Source organism: Melanotaenia boesemani, chromosome 18 (genome assembly GCF_017639745.1).
Source record: "Melanotaenia boesemani isolate fMelBoe1 chromosome 18, fMelBoe1.pri, whole genome shotgun sequence".
NCBI classification, from domain to species: Eukaryota; Metazoa; Chordata; class Actinopteri; order Atheriniformes; family Melanotaeniidae; genus Melanotaenia; species Melanotaenia boesemani.
In genome coordinates this window covers 9,812,441-9,837,394 of record NC_055699.1, presented here as the reverse complement: position 1 = coordinate 9,837,394, position 24,954 = coordinate 9,812,441, and the positions used below count along the sequence as shown (strand labels likewise).

Sequence of the window (24,954 nt, the reverse complement as noted above, 5' to 3'; positions counted from 1 at the left end):
TGTGCTCTTTTATTTGTGTTTGAGTGTGAGAGAGACAACCTTCAGCACAGAAAAGGGGCATTTGTCTGTATTGGAGGGTGTCCCATAACGTCACATCAACAGCAGCTGGAAGAGGATTGTTTAGATCTGCGCACCGCAGAAACGCGCAGAGCTGTAACTGAATCCGCACCGCAAACCGCACTACTTACCACAGTTTGAAAGGATACTGTTGGATTTCAAAATATTTAACCATGAAGTGCGGCTCACCGCTGCTTCACTTTTTCATAACTCTTCCTCTCATCACTGGATCACCTTTCCATTACAGCCTGTTTCAGGGAAACGCATATTCTGGCACCGAAACACGACAAAGGAATAAGTGAGTACTCGGATCGTCTTTTATTCATCGCACGATAAAAAGTTCATGAATATGGATCACTGCATCCAAACATTCCTGCACATCGGGACTTATTAAGAAGTTATTTTCTGCAGAAACTGGTGCGCCTACGTTGTGCACAAGAACGTGAGTTGTGCAGTCGTGGGAGGCACGGAGAGTTTCGTGCAGCCTGAGTTTTTACCGTGTCCACCAGAGCTGCCAAACTGTGCGCAACAAGTGATGTAAGTTCCCAGAAGTCCTGGTTATTGGGTGGAAGATGGGTATTCTTTAATAACCTCTTAACATGTAAGCAGAACTGGTGTTATAATCATTCAGTCGGAACTGAACAGCAACTACTAACAAATATAGAAGTTAACTTACACTCCCATAACATTGCTTCATGTTCCATTATGTGCTTTACCACTGTCCTATCAAAGCATCTGGGCTTCTTTCTTGGCATCGATCATTTTTTTCTTTAACATCATAATTTATGGAGACATTATTTCAATGCAGAGCTAGGTATTCTGTTCCCTTATTAATATATCATCTATACTTAGCAGAACTGTAAACCTGAAAGCAGTTTTTATGCATGAGAAAAATGGCCACACATTTTTTAACTTTCCATTTGTACAGAAAATATTACATTAAAATCAGACCCGGTTAATCCCTGACTGAAAGTTTTCATATGTTGAGGTGGATTGAAGTATAAATCCTGCAGAATGTCTTGTCAATAAATGCCCATTAATTTCCCTGTGTAGGTGTAAACATATTCGACTTGTAGTATTTTTCTGACCCTTAAAGTAAGAATCTAAATCTTAATTGCCGTATAATTTGTATCATTACTGGACAATGACGTAGTACTATATATTTGCTATATTGCGTGAGAAAGCTGTCTTCATTAATATCCTAATATCTTCTGTTCAAAGATATCAAACACATTTTAGGCCAACGTACAAAATTGCCTACAAAACTGTAACGGAACTGGAGTGGAGATGTTGCCCGGGATACCAGGGTCGTGACTGCAAGGAGGTGAAAGACATGAGGCTACTCCAAGTGGAGCGTTTGCCCCATGCTCCATCTGGACATTTTCCAGTCCCACAAGGTGAAGAGCAATGATTGAAACATTGGGGAAATCTTTCTAAAACATTTGCTAAATGAAATTGAACAAGTTAACCTTTGAAATAGGTCAAATTAATGCATTCATATTACAGTTATTTACATTTCTCTCATGTTTCCCTAGCTCCAGACCAGAGACCAGTTGACCAGAGAAACCATCTACTGGGAGGGGGCCAGCGGGGTGGCGGTCAGACCAGTGACAGGCTAGAGGGTCAAGGAGCGACTCAAAGTGCACAACACCTCAAAGAGGAGGTGCAACACCTGTCCCAGATGGTCCTTGACATGCAAGCAAGAATGACAGACATGGCCTCCAATCTGAGGCTGGATTTCCAGGAGGATGCCAGTAAAATGCTGGTTACATTGTTGAATAATATGAAACACCCAGCCAGTGCACTGGGTGCGGAGACCCAAACCATTCAGGTGCAAGACTTTTCTTTTGGCCACGAGACCATCCAGATGGATGAGGTCATGAACAAGATTAACCAAGTCACGTATGATCTAGAGTCCAAGAGCAATGCCATGGATGATCTGCTGAGTCGAGTCAGCCACCATGATGGACAAATCCGTCTATTGATGGAAGCTGCACAGACTCCACCGTCCACACCACCTCCCCCTCCTCCTCCTGCTTCTCCATCCAGTGATGTAAACCTGCGTGACTACCTGGATGATAAGATCCGTGCCCTGAGAGAGGAGTTGATGGAAGGCATTGAAATCAAAATGGCAGACTTGAAAAACTCTTGTGATTATAAAATCCTGTCGGTTCAGACGCAGTGTGAAGGAACAGAGGCCAACTACCTCAGCCTGGCCGAGCTCATGGACTCAAAAGAAAGTGACCTCCGCAATGAGATCCAGGACCTCAAGGTCAAGCTTGATGATCCAGGGAAGGTAGACTCCCGGTTTTCTGACTCTGTTCTGTCTCGTGTGGAAAACCTTGAAATCTATCTAAACTCATCGGAGAGGACTCTGGCAGTACAGTGTCTTTCCGTAGAGGAGCGACTGCGGAACGAGCAGGCAGAAGCTGTCAGAGACCTAAAGCATGTTCTAGAAAGCAAACTGACCTTCATGGAGGACAGACTTACCCTGTTTGTAAACACAAGTACCACCTACCCATCGGGTGGTCAGAATGAGACACAGAATTTTGTGCAGAAAGATGTCAACTCTTTAAAAGATGCTTTTCAATCTTTGGAGCAAAGATTTAATGGTATGCACCATTTGTGCTTACAAGAGTGCAAAGCTAATGGGACTTCTCGAGAAAACCTTCAGCAAGACTTTCAAAGCCTTAAAACTACTGTAGGTGCCACAGGAAGTCATTCTGAAGCTCACATAAGTGACACTGGAGCCACAGAGGGCCAACCCCTGAACCACAACACCAACACTGAGAATGTGGACAGCGAGTTAAGCTACCTTAAAGGTCGTGTGAGCAGATTGGAGGACTCAATATCAGATTTAATCCACCAACAGTCTCAGACACTAAAGAATCTTAACTCCTCCTGGGGTCAAGTTAAAGCACAGGCTGTGCAGGAGGCCAAAGATCTTTTGGAGCTCCACAGAACACAGCATCAGGAGCTCAGACAGCAGCTGGATGAGCTGGGCAGGGAGATGAATGCTAAGGCAGACCTCTGCAAGGAAACAACACAAGATGCAGGGAAAGAGCTAGCTCACATGGACAGCCGCATTGTTAATGTGGAGGCGTTATGCAGCAAGCTGGATCCCATCTCCAGCAGCCTCCAGAGGATCAAAGAAGGGCTGAACAAGCACGTCACTGGGTTGTGGACTTGTGTGAACCAGCTAAACTTCACAGCTGGAGCTCAGGCTCGTGATATTGGAGGAATGAGGGAAACTTATCAAAATCTCCAGAACAGCATCTCAAATATTGCCAGAGACCTTCAGCTCTTAACAAACAGCTCTCTTAGTAGGGAAGGTAAGCGGAATAAGCTGTAATTAACTGTTATATTTCTTTCAGGTGTGAAATTATACACTGCTCCCACAGTGCAGCAAAGAAATCCAACTTGCAAAAGAATAAATGATGCATTCATATTCCAGATTTAAAGTTTCATTTTGCAGCAACAACCACATACACCTAATGGTTCTGCAGCATCCTCTTTAGTTACACGTGAAGCCCTCATCCATGTAAATGCCAGTATTCATAGTTACATAATATCCCCTGCTAGATTGAATTCACAGAAGTTTTAATAGTAGAAACCTGATAAGCTTTTAGATTATTGCCTGAGCTACATTCCTTTATTACAACCTGCTTGTATTATCGGTGAGGTTTAAACGTTGGACTGGGTTTTACATTGTGAGTGAGGAAGAACTGGATATTCTTTTAACCTGTTCTTAGAGCAGGCAGGCTTGATTAAAAACACATGTTTGGTTTAATAGACCCCATTTGTGTTGAGCAATGCCTTGGCATTAAGAAATATTGCTAACCAGGCTTATTTGTCCATCCAAGTGTGCAATCATTGATTTGTGCATTTGTCCATATAATTCCTGGGTGTAGTCTTCATGAATTATGTGACATCCATGGCAGACAAAAAAGCAAAACAAAACAAAACAAGGATCTTTCACTATACCTAGCTATACCTAAGCTAACTGTAATTTGTGGTGGAAATAAACATTCAAACTAAGCTTCTGTTAAGCCAACAGCATATGTGTAACTACAAGTTTAGTAGAGTGATACTCTGCTGAAAAATAGCTTGGGTGACGTGCACTTGTGCTGATATGCTAATTAGCAACATGCTCATTCCTTGTGTTGCGGTATGCTAACTAGCCACATGGAGCTCTTTAAACAGAGATTAAAATTCCTATGAAATGATAATATTCACACCTTTCCTGTAAAAAAAAAAACAAAAAAGAAAAAAATAATAATCAAGAGAAGCTACAACAAATGATCTCTGCTAAAATCTTTAATGTGTGTGTTTTTAATCATATTCAGACATTTATGTGCAGAATAAGTCAACAATAAGTAATGAAAACTCTAAAACTGTTTATTTTGTGTATTGTGTCAAACAATGATGAATACATAAAGTATTGAGTGTGGCATCACATAAAAATACTTTTGGTTTGATTTCATAGAGATTTTAATGCTTAGACGCAGTAAAAGTTAAAGCAGCTGTTTTAAAAAAAAAACAATAATTTTTTTTCTTCTTCTTTCCCTCTGTAGGACTCAGTCTTTTACCCTGCCTGATTTATTGTCCATTTAATTTTCTTTTACACCAGACACCCTCTTATGCCAGTTTATTTCCCATTGCTCAACTCTATTACTTAAGATGAAGAACTGCTCTTGGTCTCTTAGCTGGTAAATATCACAAAGTTTTGTTTCTGTTTTTTATTGTTAATGCTGGATCCTGATGTTATGCTTGGCTCTGTTGCTGTTAACATGTTTGAGCAAATAGATTTTTTAGACTTGTACATATGTTGCATATTTCTCACCTGACCCTGCTCATTAATGGTACCTACGAGACCGAGCTGAACGCTCACGATTGTAAATGTGGACTTGAAGCGCGCCCATATTGTTTATGAGCTGGGATTTTTCCTTTGGGAGCAGCTTCAGTTACTGGTTTATGGGGCAGGTGATACAGCATGCAGGCTAGTCTGAAATAACATAAGAGGTGGGTTTTGCTCTGGAGTTTGTTCAAGTGAGGTCAAAAACTTTTCACAAAGCCCTTTTTGTATGCTTGTCATAAATTAAGCTCTGAGCTTTTCGATTTTTTATCATAGACACTGTGGTTTCATTTTGACCATAAACTCATTCTATCGTCTGCCTCCCTGCTTATCTGAAGAGGCTGGAAAATGCTGCTCTGAGGAATCTGTCACAGAGTGATCTGTACATGGCTTATCAAGGATTCTCTCTTAGCACTCTTTATTTCAGAGCCAAGAGCTTTAGTGTGTTTAGATTATGTGCTTTCAATGGACATTTACATCAGCATCTTCATTGCTGTTACATTTCCTTTTACTCGCTTCTCTTTTGACCTATCTGCAGTTTTCTCACATTTACTAACCTCAGTGGGTGTTGAAATAAACACTGTGAGGTCCCAAAGGCCGTTCGTGAGCATGTTTACCATGATGTCATACCAGTTGTTAATCTTAAAGGAGAGGGCCAGGAAATGGAGCAGAGGAACTGTCATTTCTTTAATGATTTTGCTGCTTTCAGTCCTCCCCAACAGGGCCCTTCTTTTTTGTTGCTTCTTAAATCATGAAAGAAATATGCCTTGGTTAATAAATATTTGGACCCTGGCATAGTTTTATTTGTAATAGCTGCGTAACTGCACATATTTGCATATATATATATGATATGCATTTGACTGCAATATTCACATGGAAATAGGAAGAAGGATTTGTGAATTATAGATCTTATAGGGCTCGGTTGTAGCTAGGAATATTATAATTGTGAATAAAATGTCCATTTTAAATCTTGGTTTAGAATCCTTTGCAGGCAACAATGGTCAGTAGTTTAAGATGATCCATTTCAAGACTTTTGAGTACTTTGTTTTGCTTTCAGTCTGATCTTTGTTTCAGCTGCACACTGAATGCTCTGCTTGAGTCAATGTAGTTTTCTAAGAGTTTTTTTTTATTTATTTTGTTGTTTTATTTTTTGGCAAAGTCTAACCAGGTCTTGATAATCCCAATGTTTATTGCTGCACCTGTGGTCAACCCCCTGGTTTTGCTCTTGTGAGGTCTTTTCCTCATGGCAGACTAATGAGCTTACTACCTCCAGGATAGATGTCTTGAGGAAAAGATTCACCACTGTTGCTTTCAGTTGTCAGTCAATTCTTTATTTTTCAAAGGTCAGTGGTCGGCTCTTTTTCAATTTCTCAGAATTAACTAAATTGATGATTTGTCCACTCATAATGCTTTTGTTTTATCTCATGAGCTTGTTCTTTTCAGCAGACTAAGGATGACCAGTTTTACCTTCCCTATAATGTCTCACAAAAGACATTGAGTCAATCATGTAATTACATTTAAGGGCATTAAGAGAAAGAAAATGATAATTAACATTAAAGAGTTGTAATTTTCTAACCCTTTCCCTATAATTTGGCTGGAAATGCCCTGAAATGAATGCAGTCTTCAGCTTAAGGCTATATTCACCAACTGTAAAATGAACAGGTTATGATAAATAGCTATAAAAACAGCCAATAAGTTAGTATTCAAATATTTCTGGACCTCTCTGTTCATAAACTATTTGAATTTGCAGCAGCATCCATGCCTCCATTTAACACTTGATGACATTAATGGAAAAAGAAGATCACATTGAACATTCACCTTTCATTAGCACAGTCCTTCTTTCTCAGTTTCTTAGTGCATGTGAGCATGAAATGTACGCCATTCCTAACCTCTTCACTTGTGATAAAGCACATCCTCTTTGTGTTTGACAACAAGGCCTTGACTCATTTTAAACAGCATTGAAGAGCTTCATTATGGAAACTTTTAGAGATAAGAAAGCATGCTGTCCCACTTCTGACGTTTGGTGTTTAGGCTTGTAGGTCAGTGACCTGTGGGAGATAAGACGGACACACTCATGTCAGCGGTCAAACGTGATAACCCCACGATGCAAAAACAAGACGGGACCTGACAGTAAGCCCTCAAGAACAATTAAGTCTTCAAAGTTTGTTACTGGAACTGGCTGCTCATTTATTAGACTCTATTTTTTACTGGCAGAGGAAGTATTTAGTCATTTATAACAAGGTTAAAAAAATGTAGCATCTGTTCTACTCAGATTTGTTTTGAACTCTTAACTCTGAGGCTTCATTCATGGATTTCTAAATCAAGGCCGTAAGAGCTCAAAGTGTTTGGTGACTCAAAGTCTGCATGCTGCCATGTAGGCATTATGATATGATTTGTTGGGTAGAAAGTGGCAGTTTTTGTGCCACAAAGGGCTTTTATAATTTGAAACTGCTGGAGAGTCAGTACAAAGGGATGGTTTCCCATGCTGCGTTTGCGGTCGATAGCAGTTCCAGCTGTATTTGTTTACAGCTCACCTCTTTCATCAAGACCTGCACTCTCACGGTAGATATACATCCTGTGCTTGCTTCTTTTATCCTTATGGCACCGGGTCTGAAATCGGTTTTGAATAGCTCAGATCAAAGTTGACAGTGGAGCTCATACCTCATTTTATATGAGGAACAACCCGACTGAGACACAGACCAGAGTGTGAACTCGCAGACTTACCCCCTGTGTTGTTTTATGGCCCCACTCCAGCCTCCCAGCATATGTTGTATTTAAAAGGGAAACTTCTTCTGCTTCTATTGTAAATTACCCTTTTCCCCCGGGTGAGGGGACCAGCTGCCAGGTGACTGAACATGTGGCCAAGCCTCGGTATGTTGCTGGTATGCCTTTTATGTGCTTTTTTCCCTTTTGGAGCTGCAAAGTTTGGGGGTTTATCTTTGTATCACGTAGACAAGATTGTAACAATGACAATATGCCAGGAGCAATGATTTGTTGATAAACTCCATGATTCATGTCAGTGGTTGCTCCCAGGAATGCAGTCATTGAGAGTTGAGCACTTTTGGATGGCAGATTAGGCAGCGCTCTGTCATTTTCTCCATTTAAGTCCATAATAACAGTTTCAGATAATTGTTTGTTGTTGGACTGTTAATGAGATGCATCAGTAGCCCTGCCATGAACATTAACACAACTATGTGTTTCTTGTAAGTGAAAAAGTGGCTATGCCTATTTATATTTATTGGCTTGTCGGTTATAGTTGGTTCACACAGACAAATACATATAGAAGGGTTGAAAAAACAGCACCTGGAAAACCTAAGATATGCATATATAAAATAAGATCTGTTAACGTTAACAATGTGGGTGGTTTTGTTTTGATCTTATGGGCCTCTCTCATTACAATTGGGGCTGCACAGATGAAGGTGTTAATACTACTGAAATAACTTCATCTTGACTGATAAAACCATTAACTTGCATCTCAAAAGATGAGGAACTCTGTTGAAGAGTTATGGACACATTCTTGTCAGAAAGCAGAGTAGTGGGAAACTCATCCTGAGTTGTATTTCCATTCAGTTGTTCTTATGCTAATTTTACTGTGCTCATAAAATTAGTTGGATTAAAAATTTGGAAAAAAAAAACAAGAGAAGAATTCATATACATACACACACAAACATATATATATATATATATATAGAGAGAGAGAGAGATTTCAGTCAGGCTTCCCCTTGTGTTATTTCAAACATTAATGGTTTGTTTTAGATCATTTGAGGTTTCTTCGATGTTTCATGTGTTTGTCTGAATCTAGTGGATGCAAACATGCCTCTGTCCACAGTTTAACCAATGGAGACACATTTGGAAGTAATTTTGCACTTAACTGGAAAAACCTTCCCCAAACAGAGGTGGATTTTAATTCATGTGACCCCAAAATCCAGTGTAATGGTTAGATAGTTAAGGTGTCGTCACCTTTAGTTTTTTTTAACGACCCACTGGGTGGTCAAGTGGGTCAACAACTCCCAACCCCTAAACCTGACCCCTAAACCTAACCCTCAATAACTCTCATGATGCAAATGGCACTTTTAAGAGTTTAAATACCAGAAATTCTTCATCCATCAGTTTACTCAAAAAGCCTCTCAGATGAAAAGAGACTGAAAAAGGAGTCAAGCTCTATTCTCTCAGCATTTAAGCTTTATTATGCACATCAATGTATTTTACAGGTACATTTTCTTTGTTTCTGTTTCAATCCCAATAGGATGCAGCTTTGTGTTATTGTGCACCTGACTGAGCAGGAACTACCAAGTGGTTTTAAGTACTTTTTTAGACGCTTATATGCCTGTCTGTGGACAGATCATTGAGCTGACGCTTTCTTGTTATCAAACCTTACATGTAAATGGCATTAAAATAATGATCAAGTTCGAAGATACCTAACAAAACTGAAGGAAACATACTTTGTCTTAAATTTTGAGGCATCTTTTAATCTTGCATACAAATTTATGCAAGATGCAGTTAGAAAATCTAAAGCTTGAAGATGGTTGTGATCTGAAAACTCACTGGAAAGTTGGTCTAATAGATTGCATAAAGTTCTCCACACTGGGTTCAACCTGCCGTGGAGGTACAATGAAGCTGCATGACTAAAATAATGCCTACTGTCAGGAGACTGTAGTTATACCTTTAAATTTGCAATGTTTCTTGCATCAGTCTGAAAAAAATTAACAAATTGGGAACAAAGTTAAATTTGCAACTCAAAAATATAATGAGAAATTCAAAGAGCTGAAATGGTTCCACAGAAGGGTAAAAGTAAGGTGTAACCAGCTGGTTTGTTAACTCATTTGACCCTCTCACATCTGCTGCTCTGACCTGCAACCTTACCTCCATCTTTCACTCCATGTCTGTCCTGTTCAGGTACTCAGATCAGACTGGAGGAAGCAGGACCTCTTCAGGGATCAAGTGAGAGCCTTGGGGTGCCGGTTGGCCCTGCATACCTCCCACAGCCACCTGTCATGGAGACCGGAGAGGCAGGACCCCCAGGCAAAATGGCCTCATCCAAGTTGCCAAAGGGGACTGATGGCAGCATGACGCTTGTCCAGGGTTTTGCTGGAGCTCCAGGTGAGACTGGCCATGTGCACACACACACTTTGCATGTTTCGCAGCAGTATTTCATGCTTGTCATCTTTTTGCACATAGGATCCCCCCCTAAACCTACTGATTCCCTAAAGGTCGGCATGCCTCTGATCTCAGGTGAAAGTTCTTTTCACTTCTTTGTGCTGCATCACATCTGAGCTTGTCAAGAGTAAATAACACTTTTCTCATTCGATCAACAGACCTGAGTATGCTTCACAAACCTCCACCACAGAAAGATGCTGTGACTGCAGGTCAGAGTATGTTCAATATTCAGGTCATGGCCTCAATGCTGTCCTGTTTCTCATATGCAATGTTTCTCTATATGTGATCAGGTGAGAAAGTGTCATTCTCAGCTGGTCTCACTCTCCTGCCATTTCATGGAGAAGTTGGAATCATTCGATTCAACAAGGTGTTGGTCAATGATGGAGGACATTATGACCCACATACAGGTACTTTTTTACAGTAGTTCCAAAGGCTTGGAACTTGTTTTTTTTTTTCTTCTTGTGCTAATTTTTAGTAAATTGCACAAAAGGAACAGTTATGACTAAAGTAAACATTTATTTTACAGGTACTGCTTCAAAAGCAAAAGAATCAACTACATATTAGGTTAATTGAAACTCTGTATAAAACAGAGATAGATTTTGCAACTTAAAAAAATTCTGTATAACCAAATTCATTTCTTTGGTAATAATCAATGTATAAAGAGCATCTTATTATGTTCCAGGCATCTTCACAGCTCCAACAGATGGCCGCTATCTGGTGACGGCTGTTCTCGCAGCACAGAGAGGCGAAAAGGTGGAGGCGGTGCTCTCTGTGTCCAATCAAAGCATCCAGAAGCTGGATTCTGCAGGTTTCTTGTCTGAAGCCGCGGCACCACTGTCACGTGACCAATGCAACTGCAGCAGCTCAACATCACTGAGCCTGGTCCTCTCGCTGAAGCAAGGAGATCGAGCCGGACTCGTCGTGACTGCTGGAAAGCTGGCCATTACAGCCTCGCCCCAGATCCTGTCATCATTCAGCGCCGTGCTGCTCTACCCGAGCCCTTTGAAACGATAGCTCCAACATTTATACTGCGTGTGCAGTTCAGATGAACATTACTGGTGACATACTCCTTCTATTAAACGAAAGAAGACTGATCGACAAGATGCAAGAAGAGAGAAAAATGATCCTGACAACATGAGATTAGTTGAGATCAGTTTAACCATCAGGCAGAAATTGAAACATTTCCAAGCTTTAAACATGTAAGAAATCTCATCACACCTGCACACACACTTTGTAAATATTAAAATGCACAAAAGTTTTGATTGTGATTTAAACAGTCTTTTAATTAAAGCATCCATTCAGTATAAGACAATATGAGTTTTCACTGCTTATCAATATAATACTAAACAGTCATTAAATATCCCTGTACAGTCTATCTAAATTAAAGTGACTCACTTTTTTTTAACAATCATTATTTGTGCTCACACTGTTACATCTTAATGTAAACTGGATCAAGATGAGTTGATTACAACAGTCAACAGAAAAGACCTGGAGAAGCTACAAAGGTTCAAATAAATTTCATAAACTAGAATTATTGTGTGTTATTCTCACACAAATTTTGTCACTTTCATAGAAAGAATGCAGTAAATGTTGTTACTGAGCATGAAGAGGCTACAAAGAGAGGCGTAACATTAAGAGCAGCATCTGGCAAAAATATTAGCAAAGATCAAAAATTCATCAAAAAGAAGTCATTACATTGTGTCCAACTCAATCATTAAAAAAAAAAAAAAAAAAAAATAGCAGCCACTTCTACAATTTAACTTTTTACCAAGACTGCAGTAATGCAGTTTTAACTGGGCAAATCATCTCATATTTTCTTCTTAGTGCAATTCCTTAAACTTTAAAGCAACATATATGAAATAACAAATAAGGCCTTCCAGAGATGACTACACAGCTGCTATGACTGCACCATGTATGTCTGATGACATACCACAAGTCAGCAAGCCAAAAGCACTACAAGCATTTAGTTTCACAACAAATGTAGGTAAGTTTCCGCAGTTACTCGACCTCCACTGACTAAATAAGACAACTTAGGCAACTTTTTCTCACATGTATTCAAACAAAACCTGTACAAATCATAGCAGACATCAGAGCTCATACAAATCTGTTCCATGAAAGTCAGAAAAAACTCTGCATACATGAATACAAAGAGAACAAACTCTTAGAAAGAAGTTTATGGGTTTTTTTTTTAACATTTGGAACACAATACTTCAAGCTTTTCCTTTTAATCTGAACATATTCAAGACAATATTTTTTTCCCCAGCAGCCTAGAACATTAAGAGTAAAACCAGTGCACACTTTCACAAAAGATCACCACTGAGTTACAGCAGCTCCTCAAAGCACACTTGAGGGATCGGCTGTCTCCAGTAACAGAAGGAGCTGAACTCTGGACAGCTAAAGGTGGCGCTGTGCTGTGTGCTTCGCAAAGGAAAAACGTGCTCCACCAGCTCACTCAGCCGGCTGTATCTGTCAAATACAATACAATAATCTATTGGTAGCTGACCACAAAAAAAGAGCTTCACAGGTGCATCACTACTTACGATGTTTTGTTGCCTTTTGCTTGCTCAAGGATCAACTCCCCCTTGGGATTCACTGTGAATATCCGGCACACAGGCACACCCACATGCTTGTAGGCAAATACATCCTTATGTGGAAGAAGAAGAGGGCAATCGGGATCATTTTTTATAGATGTTTCTAAAAAAAAAAAAGTTTAATTATACAGAAATAAACTAATTATACACTTACACTCTCTCTGTTTCCAAAGGCAGCATAGAAGGGGTGTGTGTTTGGGAAAAACAAGTTCTTGATGTCTGTGAGGCATTCGATCTTGAACTTCTCAGGCTTCTTTTCTATGATCTCTCTAACAAGATAATTAAAAAAATAAAAGGATTGCAGACAGAATTGTCATCTGACCTTCATCAGCTGCAGCTGCTTTTAACTGCTCTCATTTGTCATGACTGGTTTTCAGTAACTATTAGACATCTTAAAGAGAAACAAACACAATATTCAAAAGATATTATTTATGCCAGACTGGCAATTTAGTTTTACACTCTCCTTATTAAAAGAAGATAAAAACAAGAAGAAAAAAACAATAACATAACCACAAACAGCTTTCAGACATTCAGGGTGAGTTAGTGCAACAGATCAGGTCAGGAACGGATTTGCAGGTCACCAGTAATAAAAAACAAACATCAAGAAGAAGAGTTCTCATAAATCTGCAGCTTTAAATTAGCTGCAGGACATTTAATATATTTACCTTTTATAAATTCTAATCTTCAGATAGTGAAGTTGCTACTGAAATCACATATTATATTAAGCTAAACAAAAAGACAAATAACTATAATATGTATTTTCTTTAGTTTTATCCCCACTTTAATTTTCAAGAGGTACACAGGATGCAGCTTTAAATCTGAATAAACATCTATTACTAAAATCCTGGGATGAATCTGGGGTAGTGTTTGTCTCCACATATTACTGTGGATAAAAAAGGGGGATTTCATACCTGTGGAAAGCAGAGAAGAGGCTGCTTGGGGAGAGCATGAGGGGTCCTTGAGGCAGTAGAGTCCCTCTGTCATTCACCCAGTGCAAATATCCTCGAGTCATATCAGCCATGCCGATTGCTCGGGCCGAACAGTACAGGAACTTGTAGCCATTCCTTTAATAGGTAGATATTCATTCATTGACAGGCTTTTGTGTGTCTGTGTGTAATCTAGCAGAATGTGATCATGGATGCAGTGGGTGGGTCTTACTCGTGCACTGAGTGGTAAAGCTTAGCGATTCCTCGATGAGTCCAGTCTTTACCGAGCTGAGGCAGAATCTGACCAAACACATCCGATCTGTGGTGGTGAAGGACAGGTTATCTTTTTATAACATAACATAATAACCCGCTAAATATAATTTGGAAACTAAAATTATATTTAACCATTATGATAATCCATTTCAAACTGAATTTTGGGTCTATTTTTAAAAGAATGTCAATCTTATTAAAGTATTTATTTTATTCATATGTCTCATATTACACAGAAGGGCTTGTATCAAACATTTTTAGAACAACTGCTTATAAATTTTAACTTGTATAAAAAAACACAATAGACCATGAGGTGTGTGTATTTCCCATACTTTGTGATGGTGCCATCAATGTCAGAGATGATGACCTTGTCATCCCAGTTCCACAGGTAGATGGTCCCCTCGCAGCGGGATGTTCCCTGGTACTGAGTGGTTATACTGAAAGTGACATCATTTGGTCCGTCTCTCAGCTTCAGGCTGGCCTGGAAGATTCAACTTAACATGCTTACTGGCTGTAAACATCAGGTTTCAGACATTAAATCATAACTAATTTAAAAACAGATTAAAACCAACAGAACTTCACAGACTTTTATCACAGTGGCCTGAATCAGTTTCTTTGGCTTTGTATCAAACCAGTGTAGGATTTATGCATTTTCTAGTTTGTAGTGAAAGAAATCAAGACAAAAATGACCACTTTGATCATATACTACATCCACAGCATTCATGGTAATCTAATTTATGAACACAAACATGTCAAATGTTATGACAAAAAGTGATGCCACCAAATCTTTCTTATCAATGAAAGAAACATACATATAAAACATCTTTGTTTCATATGACCTTCTTCTTATGGTTTATACTATATGTTTCTATCTACTGTGTGCTGCTCTGTCAGTTTTTTGTATGACAGCATGCATTCTGAGTACTGTCTTTGTGTAACTCAGATACAACCGCTGAACTGTTTTTTTCATGTAGCAGGAAGTCTGATAAAAAAAAAAAATAACATGACCTTACTGTTGTTTAGTACACAAAATAAAAGCTCAAATAGATACAAACATTCTTCCTGCCTCTTAGGTCACCTTTCTTCTGTGTAGTCAGAAGCACAACCTCAAAATGAGTCTGTTTCTGTCATCTTTTGAAATCAGTGGTCTTACTATCTGGTCAGAAGACAGGCGGAGTGACTTCTTGTAAGAGTGACATGCTGCTGGGGCTGAACTTTCTGTCTGTACACGTTCGGTGGGCGTCTGAGCAGGAGCCACAGCAATGAGCTCCTTAGTCTCATCGTCGCTGGACCAATCGGCAGCTTTTTGCCTGCAGGAGGGGGGCAGGCAAACAGTGTGAATACTGGACCAATGTGGACTGAAACAATTTATGTAAAAGTATCTCACAAAAAGACACACTTCTTACAAAACATGAACCAGATGAGTATTTTGCTAAACACTAGAGGGCAGCAGATCTGCTTATCCATCCATTTTTTATTTTTACATCCTTTATTACACTACAGCAGAAAGAAACCTTAATGATTTCTAACACAGGTTAATCTCCTGCATCAAACAATCGAAGTATTTCTGGGACTTTTAATGAGTTTATGAGTCATAAGTTTATGGGTCATGAGATGTCAGCACTGCTTGCTGAATAACATGCTAATCCACTGTCTGTGAGGCATGTTTACCCAACTCTGCCTGTGTTGGTGAGTTAATGTAGTGTTGTGAGGATGTCAATGCTTTGTTGCTGACTCACTGTGTTTCTGGGGCCTTGTGGAGGGCAGGGCTATCTCTGCTCATAGACTCCTGTCTCTCCAACTTGGTTTCAGATGATAACTGAGGAAAGGAAAAAAATTTAAATATGGTAGTATCCCATGACCTGAGGTTAGCATCTAAAAATACAAGCCAATAAACAGATAAAAAGAGCTTCTTTTATAATAGAGTTTTTACATAATAATGCAAAACAGGGATGAGGTGGTTACTTCTGTGTTTGCGCAATATTTCTCATTTACAATGCAAACTGGCTGGAACTTCCACAGACCTACATTGCATTTTAAAGATGGAAGCGCAGCTCACAAGGTTACTTAAACAAAGTAGTTATGAATCACACCTGCTTTGTGCTGCTCTTTCTCCAGAACCACCACCGTCCAGGCTTTTTTGGCATTTTCTCCTTAACCCAGGCCTCCTCTGTTGCCTGCCGTCCAAGTAAAACATTAATGTGTATATTAAAATCAGTTTAGACACAAGCAGCTCTCAAACACATTAGACTAGAGGATACCTTTGGCAAGTTCTTTTGAAAAGCTTGCATGCTAAGTATCAACGGTGCTGCCAGTGTCCAGTTGTAATATCTGGAAAAATAAAGTTACTTTAACTTCAGTTAGTTAGTTAATGATGTTGGAGAGTAGGAAGACTCACCGGTCTGCGATTCTGACAACTAAATTGGGATTGTCAATAACTGCAGGATTATCTGCAAATTCATTGTAGGTAATTATGTGCTCCATGAATTTTTCTGGATGAAAAAGGGAGCAAAAAAGCTTGTTAAAAAAAGAAAATAAATAAATAAAAATTTGACATTTCATGTTTCAAAATGACAGATAAGATGATGTAAATGAATGCTGCACTCAAATGATTTACTCCTCCTAAATAATGACTTCAAGGATTAAAAGATTTACTTGTCACATGAATATAACAAATATAAAATTATGACCAATGCAAAAGTTACGGATTAAAAATAATACATTTTTAAGGTTAAAAAAAAGAACAAATACACATTAAAAAATGACAGCGAATACTCTGAATGGACAAAATGTAATGACAACTGATGATAATTTATTACCTTTTAAGATCTCTGAATTCTCACCCACACCTCCGCACAGTGACAGCGTAACGTCGGGCAGATCACCAGCAGAGTCAGACAGACACTCGGTTCCACTGTCTGCTGCGGCGCTGCCCACTGACTGGGGCGACTGGGATCCAGAGCGCCTTCCTGGCTCCACCCAGTGTTTAGAAACCTGCTCAGACTCACTGAAACACAGACAGGTTGCAGAAAAAAATCTAAGAAATGGTTGAATGGCTGTTCACATATTAGATTGTTTCAATGTAAACAAAGACTTCATATATTCTTATTACTTCTGAGGCTCCATTTACAGGTCAGACTGACCATAAATTATATAGACAAAGGTTTGGACACATCTGCTCATTCAAAGTGAATGGGTAGATGTGTCAAAACATTTGATTGGTACAGTATATCTACACATGCATTGACATCTGGTGAAAACGGTTGCAAAACTCTGGCTTCTAATGTATTCCATACTTTTTTAATCAATGATTTGGGCTCCGGCCTCCCTAAAGTTGAGTGATAGTTCACCATCTCACAAAGGAATAATCCTGAGTGCAAGAAAACCCGACTCTAAAGCCCTGTTTCCACCAACGAATGGGGTGGGGCTGGTTTGGACGCATCTTTTTTGCATTTCCACACTAGAAAACTGGAAAGGGTACTCTAACATTAAACCCATCCTACTTTTTGGAACCTTTCTGTTGGGGTACCAATCTAACCGATCCAAACCAAGAGGGTGGAGTTTCACTTCCCGTGCAACCTGGGATAAAAACAAAGCAGGAATGGCTCCTTGTTTAGAGCATCATATTTTCTTTTTAATGTTTATTAAAACTCAGTTTAAAAAGGTGTCATGAAACACCAACAAGAGGAAAGAACACAAACTGATGGAGGATCGCTATTCTCCTTTGTTTCTAGTCGGGTTTCGGTTCTACTTTAAGGAAGGCGTTGCGTTGCAGTGGCATACTCTTACGTAGCGGAGGCATCTATCGCTAAATGGCTGAAACGCCGCCTCTCAGGTAAGGCCATGGTTGGCTGTGCGAACGCAACAAGATTACAGTTTACAAACTGTATCCGCAACCTAACCGACCCGTCCTAACCAGCACCCGTTGGTGGAAACAAGGCTTAAGGATTCTCAGGTTTGTACCTTTTGGGGAAGTATCGAGCAGCCACATCAGGTTCAAGAGCATTCAGGTCTTCCAGGTAAATATCTTCAGGCCCCTGATGTTGGCTCCTCTTCCTCACAACTTTTTAAAAAGGAGAACAACAGACCACGTCTTAGAAATTGCTGACTTAATTTGTTTTACTTAATTTTTCTTTCACTTCCTTTTTTTTTTTTTAAACCTCTGCATGTGAGTGCAGCTCCAGACGCAGAGTGTATACTCATGCCCAGCAGAAACCACATCCTTCCTGTTAACATTCACTTACGTTCAAACTGGGTGTTGTAAAAGTCACATGCAAGTCTGGGAAAGTTTGAAGTAATTTAGTTTTTATACCTTTCAGTGTTTTCAGTCTTTTCACATAGATTACAAAACATTTGACCCCTTTACAAAAGTTTCTCATGGACTAATAAGAGCCCTTTTCTTTTTTTTAATCCTTATTGAATGGTAATTTTTATGTTAACAATTAATGAAAAAAATTAGCAGTGCCTTCAGTAATGATACACTACATATACAAATCATAAGACATTTTCAGAATGTGGTAAAGAAGAAGTTACCCCTCCTCTTGATGGGTGAGTCGGTAGATGTAGAAGAGGCTTTTGACTCTGGACAAACAGCTGCAGGGTCTCCAGCCTCTTTGCTTCCTCCACTGCTAACAGAGCTGCTGTCCCTGCGGTTGGGCGGGGAAGATGTCCATCTGGTTTTACGAACATTTTTTGTGCTACGGTCAAAATTGTTGAGACTAGGCTCAGAGGGGAAGCTGCTCAACATAACATGAGAAAGGCTTGGCTTAGGTTCGGTAATGGCTGATGAAGCTTTAGGGGGCTCCGGGATGCAGCTGCACTGATCAGGTTTGATGGTCCGAGGTTCCGGTTTCACGATATGGCAGATGGGATCTGTAGATCTCTGTACTGCTGCTGACTCTTCTTCCATGGCTTCTGAGCTCAAAATAACCCTGAAGTGTGTGTTCTCTGAGGGAGTGATGGCCAGCATCTTTGGCTCTGATTTGTCCTTTTTGTTGACCTGGATAGAAACATAAAGGTTACATAATATATTACAATATACATCTTTTAGGTTACTTTTATGTTTGCAGCCTCACATATCAAACTAGTCAAATGTTAGGAGCCGTACCCTTGTAGATTCTGGAAACCCTCCCCAGGTCCACTGCATGTGAGACTCAGCCCTGAGCATGCTCTCTGTCGGCTTCACCATCAGCTCTGAGTCACTTTTAGGTGACATGGGTTCAGACACATCCCTAATGAAAACAAACAACAGATTTCCACTGAGTCAGCTGTAATGATGCTGAGGGAGTGATTTGTTTTATTAAGCCCTGTCTGTTCTTGTTTAGTGGACTGTCTTATTGTATCTCTGCTTATAAGAGATAGGTAAGTATTTGAATGAGTGGGAGGGCCGTACATAGTGCAGGGAGACCAGTCTCCATCAGAGAAAGGATAGCTGTCCCATTCAAGAGCTGTGAGAGGGGAATGCTGCCTGTGGTCCATATTGTCCTTCACTACAGACAGTGACGATGATCTGACCAAGGGAAAACTAAAATTAATGACAAAGTTACAGTCAAAAGCAGGCCAGAAATCAGAAGCTCGATTTCTACTCACCGTCCATTGTGTGCATTGTGCTCCTCATCTGAACTGAGCTCACACATCTCTTGCTCCCCACTTGCACTTGTTTGCTCCTCCTTGCGTGGCTCACCTTTGTGCTTCCTCCTCCGCCTCTTCTTCTTCTTGCTGCCAGAGTTGGCGCTCAAAGGGATGTTTCCAGAGGCTTGGTCCTCTGGACCAGGAGGTTGACTGGTCTCTGATGTTGATTCCCCACATCCGGCCTCTCTGCTCCTGAACAGAGCCTCTACTGAAGGGATGGGAGAGGTCACAAGGTGGGCAGGGACAATCTCCTGTTTTAAAGAGAAGATTTATAGAAAGAGTAAAGGACTGAAGGCAAAACAGGTGATTTTTATGTGGACCAGAAGATCCTATTCTTTCTTATTTTCATCGTAAAATGTATACAACCTACATTTTGCTGCTTTGTCTCCTGGACAAAAAAGGCCTCTCCATTGTCTCCAAGCTTCATGTGAAGCTCCACAGGTTCTCCATTGATCTCTATGTCAATCTGCAGAGGCAAACAAGTTTCACAACAAACCATACTTTACTGTGTGGATGGTCATTGTATTTTTCTTAGATGGCCTGAGGTTGTAACAAACACTAAGTAGGCTTAACAAAAAAAGTTTATAATATGGGTGTCTAGAATGCAACTCATTAGAACTGTGCAACAGACTTAGCTGAATCTTTAAAGCAGCTTGCCATGACTTCAATCCATGAATTATACAAAGACCTTTTAAAGTAAACTCGGCGGTCTGGGTGTAGTTAGATTATTGAAAATGGCTAATAACATATGTATTTAACAAATGGTTCCTTATGTCTTTAAGATGCCCAAAAGGCTGAGAAATTAACCAAAACCTAATAATTTTGCAAAATACTGCCAACTGATTGGAGATCCATACATGCTTTTTGTTCCATTTTTCTTCTTGGTTTCTCTACAGTGACAAACATGCTTTTAAACCAAATGTGATTTATAGAATCATCAACCACAGACTACTTCCTGTACTGTCTGGCTTTCCTGTAACACAACAACAGATGGCTCTTATCTGAGGCACCTTTTGAATGATTCATTTTGAATTGAATGACTCTATGACAGGCTAAATTGAGTTTTAGTCTGTGTTTCACATCTCAATCCTCAGTAGGCTGCTATAGTGTCTATAAATAGAGAGAAAGAGCAATCTGCGCCTGTGAGAGGCAAAGTGGATCGAATGGTAATGTGCCTGAGATGGAAAAAGAGAAGCACAGAGCAATTAGACTAACTGAAAATCTTGTGGAGCTCTACAAGAGACTGAAAAGGCTGGTTCACATATTGCATATCACTTATTTACTGTCGTTTTATTTGCAGGTACGGTGAAACTGCAGGATCTGTTGTACAATTATTTATTTTTGTATAATTATCAAAGCATAATGCATTACTTTATGTAACTGAAAAAAGTTGGCTCAGAAAACAATTTTTCTTATGAAAAATTATATAAAAACAGAAGAATTACCATTAAGAAACTGCACAACTATAGACATACAATGACATTATGGGTATTCTGTCGGAACACATTATCACTGCATATAAAAACTGTATATGAGTTCTGACACACTTTTACTTTATGCAAAGATAAACTCACCACTTTCTCCCTGGAACGCAGCACCCCCAGTTTTCCGAAGCGGACATGGAAAGGGGAGCATTGGAATGTCCCATCAGGTTGTCGGACAACAATCACGTCAATACAGCCTGAGAGAGTGGCCTGATTTATCCCTTTATACAACTCCTTTACTGTCACCAGCACCTGGCCTGCCAGCTGTCCCACATAGTTCATGGTGTCCACCTGTCAAGAAAAATGCTCATAAATCCCCTTTTATGACTCATAGAAGCTAAACTCCCCAAGATGCCTGAATTTACATCAGTATAAAATCCTTCCATGATTTTTCTTTTGCCTTATTAGGCCACTGTCCCTCACTAAGGTTGGTTTTTTCCAAAATAGTCTGCAGATGAAATGCAAGCAGGTCCCAGAACACAGTGGCTCTGTCCCATTTTTGTCCAACGGGTCCAGAGCTGATTGGAACTTAATCAGGGCCTTGACTGCTGCAACGGGACTGCAGAGGACTGAAACAATGTGTGCTTCTGTATATAGAGAGAGCACACATAAATCTGGGTCAATTATACGCTTACACTAGCTTTACTGGTTGCTGATATTTGTATCCTTCAAAGTTATGAAAGTTTTCTTTTACATATAAAGGATAAATATATTCTGTGAAATTTGTCACTAATTTATGTTAAATTTTTACACTTTATAGTACTTGATCAATCTTTTTTTGAAACACTGACAATAATTCAAAACACTGGGTTTGATAACCCAGTACTGAAGACCTGCACGGGTCCAAACTCTATTACACTAGTAGATGTCACTACACCTGTTAGTTTTTTATACTTGATTCAGTTTTCAACAGTGATATTCTGCTTTTGCAAACTGACTTCCTCTGTTCTTGACATCATATGACAGTTCAGCTTAACTTATAATGGGTTGCTGTTTTCCATTAACAATAGACCGTGCTTCAAATAATCTATTTGAAATATATTACCATCTGTAGTGAAAGCTTCCTCTTACCATGTATCAAATCAAAGCAAAATTAACTGTAAAGTCACAGTAAACAAAGCTGTGAGTTACAATCCCTTAATATAAAGTTTTTTCTGCGATGCAGACATTCTTTTGGTTTAAAGTCAACTTATTAGCCGATATGTGAAAGAGCAGAAAATCCGGCTAAAACCTTTCTGTGACACGTGCTCAATTATTTCAACATCTAAACATGACAGAAAAACCTTTTTTTTTTTTTTTTTACGGGACTGACATAGATTTCAATGTCAAAAAACTCAACACATTCTCTTTTAAAGTATTTTATAACACATTTATTACATGACATGGTCATATTTTAGCATACAAGCCAAAAGCTGTCTGTTTTCTGGTTTTCCGAATGATCAGTGTAACACCACAGTAAACAAAGACCATGTTTTCAGAGAAAAAAAAAATGTTTTCACTTCACCAGGAGGAATATTCATTCCCCAGACCTCCCCCTCAGGTGCAATTCACCTTGTTTTATCCTTACAGGACATCTGTGATAGAGTGAGCTTTCAGATATGAGGAAGTCCTTTGTAGCCTTTTTTATGCACATGCACTTCTCATGGATGAATAACAAGAATGTACAACTGCCATTTTGTACTGTAAAGTACAAACAAAGACAGTTTACACTGACTAAATCAGATGGATGGACTTTGAAACCATTCAGTGTAAGACTAGCAGAGCCGATATGTTTTCTACACCCTAATGCACTTAACAAATCCAAAATATACTCAATGGATTACAAGCTGCTGATATTTAAAAAAAAATACCACAGCATAGCAAGCAAATAAAAAACAAGAACACATAATGACCTGCTCCACATTCTGGAAATACTGTGTCTCCACAGGTACTATCTGTTGACATCAGCTTAAAAGTGTGATACCAATATTATATAATCAAGTTAAAATATGAAGTCAGGCTGGAAAAATTTGATGATAAATACAATGAGATGACAGAGACTGTCTTTCTCATTTCATTGCACAACATATTTTTCATTTATTATGTAGCAACTTAAAGTCTTTGAGGGCAAATCTGCAATTCTGTGATCTATGTTGTTTGTGATCATTTAAGTTTTATAGGATTTTTACCCCACTGTGATTAATAAATAACCTTTGTTGTACAGATTTAAGTTTTGCAGTAGGATTATGATATGGTTAGGATTGTTGTAAAAGCTAGAATTAAGATTAAGCAACAAAGAAGTTTAGAATTGGATAAATATCCAAACCAGATCTGTTTGTCAACCAAAACAGGATGCCATTGTCATTATGTGATTTTACCACCTGATATTTATGACTCTCTGCTTTTCTGTCATGCATTTATTTACAATACTTCCTGCCACAATTTTACTGTTATGACAGATTTACAACAGACAAAAACCAAAGCAAGATCACCTACTCAGCAAAGTCAGACAGAAGTGAAACCAGGACTGACTCACCAAAGTCCACAGGGATTGGTTCTTCTGCTCAACAGGTATCCTCCCTGATAGCTCCATGTTAAAACAGCATCAAGGCAAACTATGGCCTTCACTCCACCTATCCTCCTTCTCCTTCTTGCTTAGTGCCATGCACCACAGCTTCTATGACCCCTTTACATCCACTCTGAAGAAAAATCACCCCAGCCTGATCACTAAAACTCTTACATAATATATTTTAGCACCAGCCCCCGGTCACCACCATCCTGTGCTCAAGAAGTCTAAAAAAAAAACTATGCAACACAGGGAGCAGTTTATTGTACTTGTTTGAATAACAGTTTAATCACTTGTGCAGAAAATGACCCACATGTTATTGGTTGAGCAGGTTAACATCACAGATTTAATTAAATTCAACTTGCTGATGGCATGAGATTTTTCTCTGGAAGTCATCATTATCTGTCTCATATATATGAGAAGAACAGCTGTTGGTTATTAATAAATGATTGGGTCAGAAATGCTGATAAATGGTAATAAAACAAAGTCACAGCAAGTAGCTGGGTTTTACATATCAATAACAGTGGAACACTGTGTATATTGACTCCCTATAAGGTGTGGCTTCCCCTATCCAGTGACAACAGCAGGCAGCAGACTGGCAGCACAATTCTCATTTTATGAACAAAGTAGAAGTCTCTAGATGAGCATCATCACAACACAATGGCATAGTTGTAGAATAACATCTACCCAGTGAGCAGACTGTTTGCATTGCCTGCACTCCATGTAGACCCTACTGTGTTGAGGTTTGTGTGCTTAAAATTGGGAGAATTTAACATAAACTCACGACCACAAGTACCAGAAAGCCACACTCTGCCCTGATCACTAGATAAATAATCTATATATAAAACATAAACTCACTGATCATGACATATGTGAGAAAATGATCTAAACAAGCAAGTACAGCTTATTTCATTATTAGATAATATGATGATTACGGTTATTGATTGACAATTTTAAAAAAATATCCATGGTGAGTAATCCAAAGACAGTCAAAAGGGTACTTCAGAGGTTTAGAAATATATAATAGTCTTTATTGTTTCAGTTCTAATTCCCAAACAGCCAAGCAAAATCCATGGGGGCATGATTAGGATTAAGAAGAACTAGAACAAAATTCTTGGGCTGTTTTGTCAAAAACAGTATCTAGTGTCAACAACCAGTTGTCAAAATAAGCATATGCTTCTTTTGCAAGCACTTCACTGGAAGTCAACTTCCGTTTTCAGTTCTCAAAAATATTTGGCTGGGTTTCTTTGTCTTTCATTAGATTCACTTTGTATTAGAGTGACATTTCCTATCACCATCACAGTAGTTTTGTTTTCTAGGCCCTGTTTAGGTTACAAAACAAAATGTCCAGTCCTTCATCAATCAAATCCAGCACAACCAGTTCTCATCAACAGTACTATCTCTGCATGGGGTGACAGGACCTTAAGAGGCATTAATC

At 39.2% G+C, this 24,954-nt stretch overlaps 2 protein-coding genes across 4 annotated transcripts in view; one reads left to right on the top strand and one right to left on the bottom strand.

Moving 5' to 3' along the window:
* The first annotated feature begins 125 nt into the window (after positions 1-125).
* emilin2b (elastin microfibril interfacer 2b) lies at positions 126-11,265 on the top strand. Of its 2 annotated transcripts, none has more exons than XM_041967576.1 (9): positions 126-355; positions 469-594; positions 1,279-1,454; positions 1,599-3,389; positions 9,809-10,012; positions 10,091-10,144; positions 10,228-10,278; positions 10,360-10,476; positions 10,752-11,265. In XM_041967576.1, exons 1-9 carry the CDS (start codon positions 231-233, stop codon positions 11,081-11,083), a joined length of 2,976 nt encoding a protein of 991 aa, XP_041823510.1. In that variant the 5' UTR covers positions 126-230; the 3' UTR covers positions 11,084-11,265. The 2 variants fall into 2 exon arrangements, with proteins under 2 accessions (XP_041823510.1, XP_041823509.1); XM_041967575.1 differs by having other exon boundaries at positions 1,593-3,389.
* A 920-nt stretch (positions 11,266-12,185) lies between these two features.
* Positions 12,186-24,954, bottom strand: part of LOC121628524 (phosphatidate phosphatase LPIN2-like) — a 13,790-nt gene continuing 1,021 nt past the window's right edge. The window contains exons 2-20 of one of the 2 annotated variants that reach the window (XM_041967578.1): positions 21,062-21,262; positions 19,858-19,953; positions 19,446-19,738; positions 19,249-19,365; positions 18,964-19,087; positions 18,390-18,855; positions 17,820-17,919; positions 16,676-16,863; positions 16,255-16,348; positions 16,118-16,187; positions 15,950-16,033; positions 15,596-15,675; positions 15,010-15,166; positions 14,189-14,337; positions 13,819-13,905; positions 13,572-13,724; positions 12,815-12,929; positions 12,610-12,713; positions 12,186-12,535 (exon numbers count right to left, since the gene is read on the bottom strand). In XM_041967578.1, the coding sequence (XP_041823512.1) occupies positions 12,391-12,535; positions 12,610-12,713; positions 12,815-12,929; positions 13,572-13,724; positions 13,819-13,905; positions 14,189-14,337; positions 15,010-15,166; positions 15,596-15,675; positions 15,950-16,033; positions 16,118-16,187; positions 16,255-16,348; positions 16,676-16,863; positions 17,820-17,919; positions 18,390-18,855; positions 18,964-19,087; positions 19,249-19,365; positions 19,446-19,738; positions 19,858-19,953; positions 21,062-21,253 (2,814 nt within the window). In that variant the 5' untranslated portion in view covers positions 21,254-21,262 and the 3' untranslated portion in view covers positions 12,186-12,390. Of the gene's footprint in view, positions 12,536-12,609; positions 12,764-12,814; positions 12,930-13,571; positions 13,725-13,818; positions 13,906-14,188; positions 14,338-15,009; positions 15,167-15,595; positions 15,676-15,949; positions 16,034-16,117; positions 16,188-16,254; positions 16,349-16,675; positions 16,864-17,819; positions 17,920-18,389; positions 18,856-18,963; positions 19,088-19,248; positions 19,366-19,445; positions 19,739-19,857; positions 19,954-21,061; positions 21,263-24,954 lie in introns of those variants that run through there. The other variant, XM_041967577.1, reaches the window with a different exon arrangement.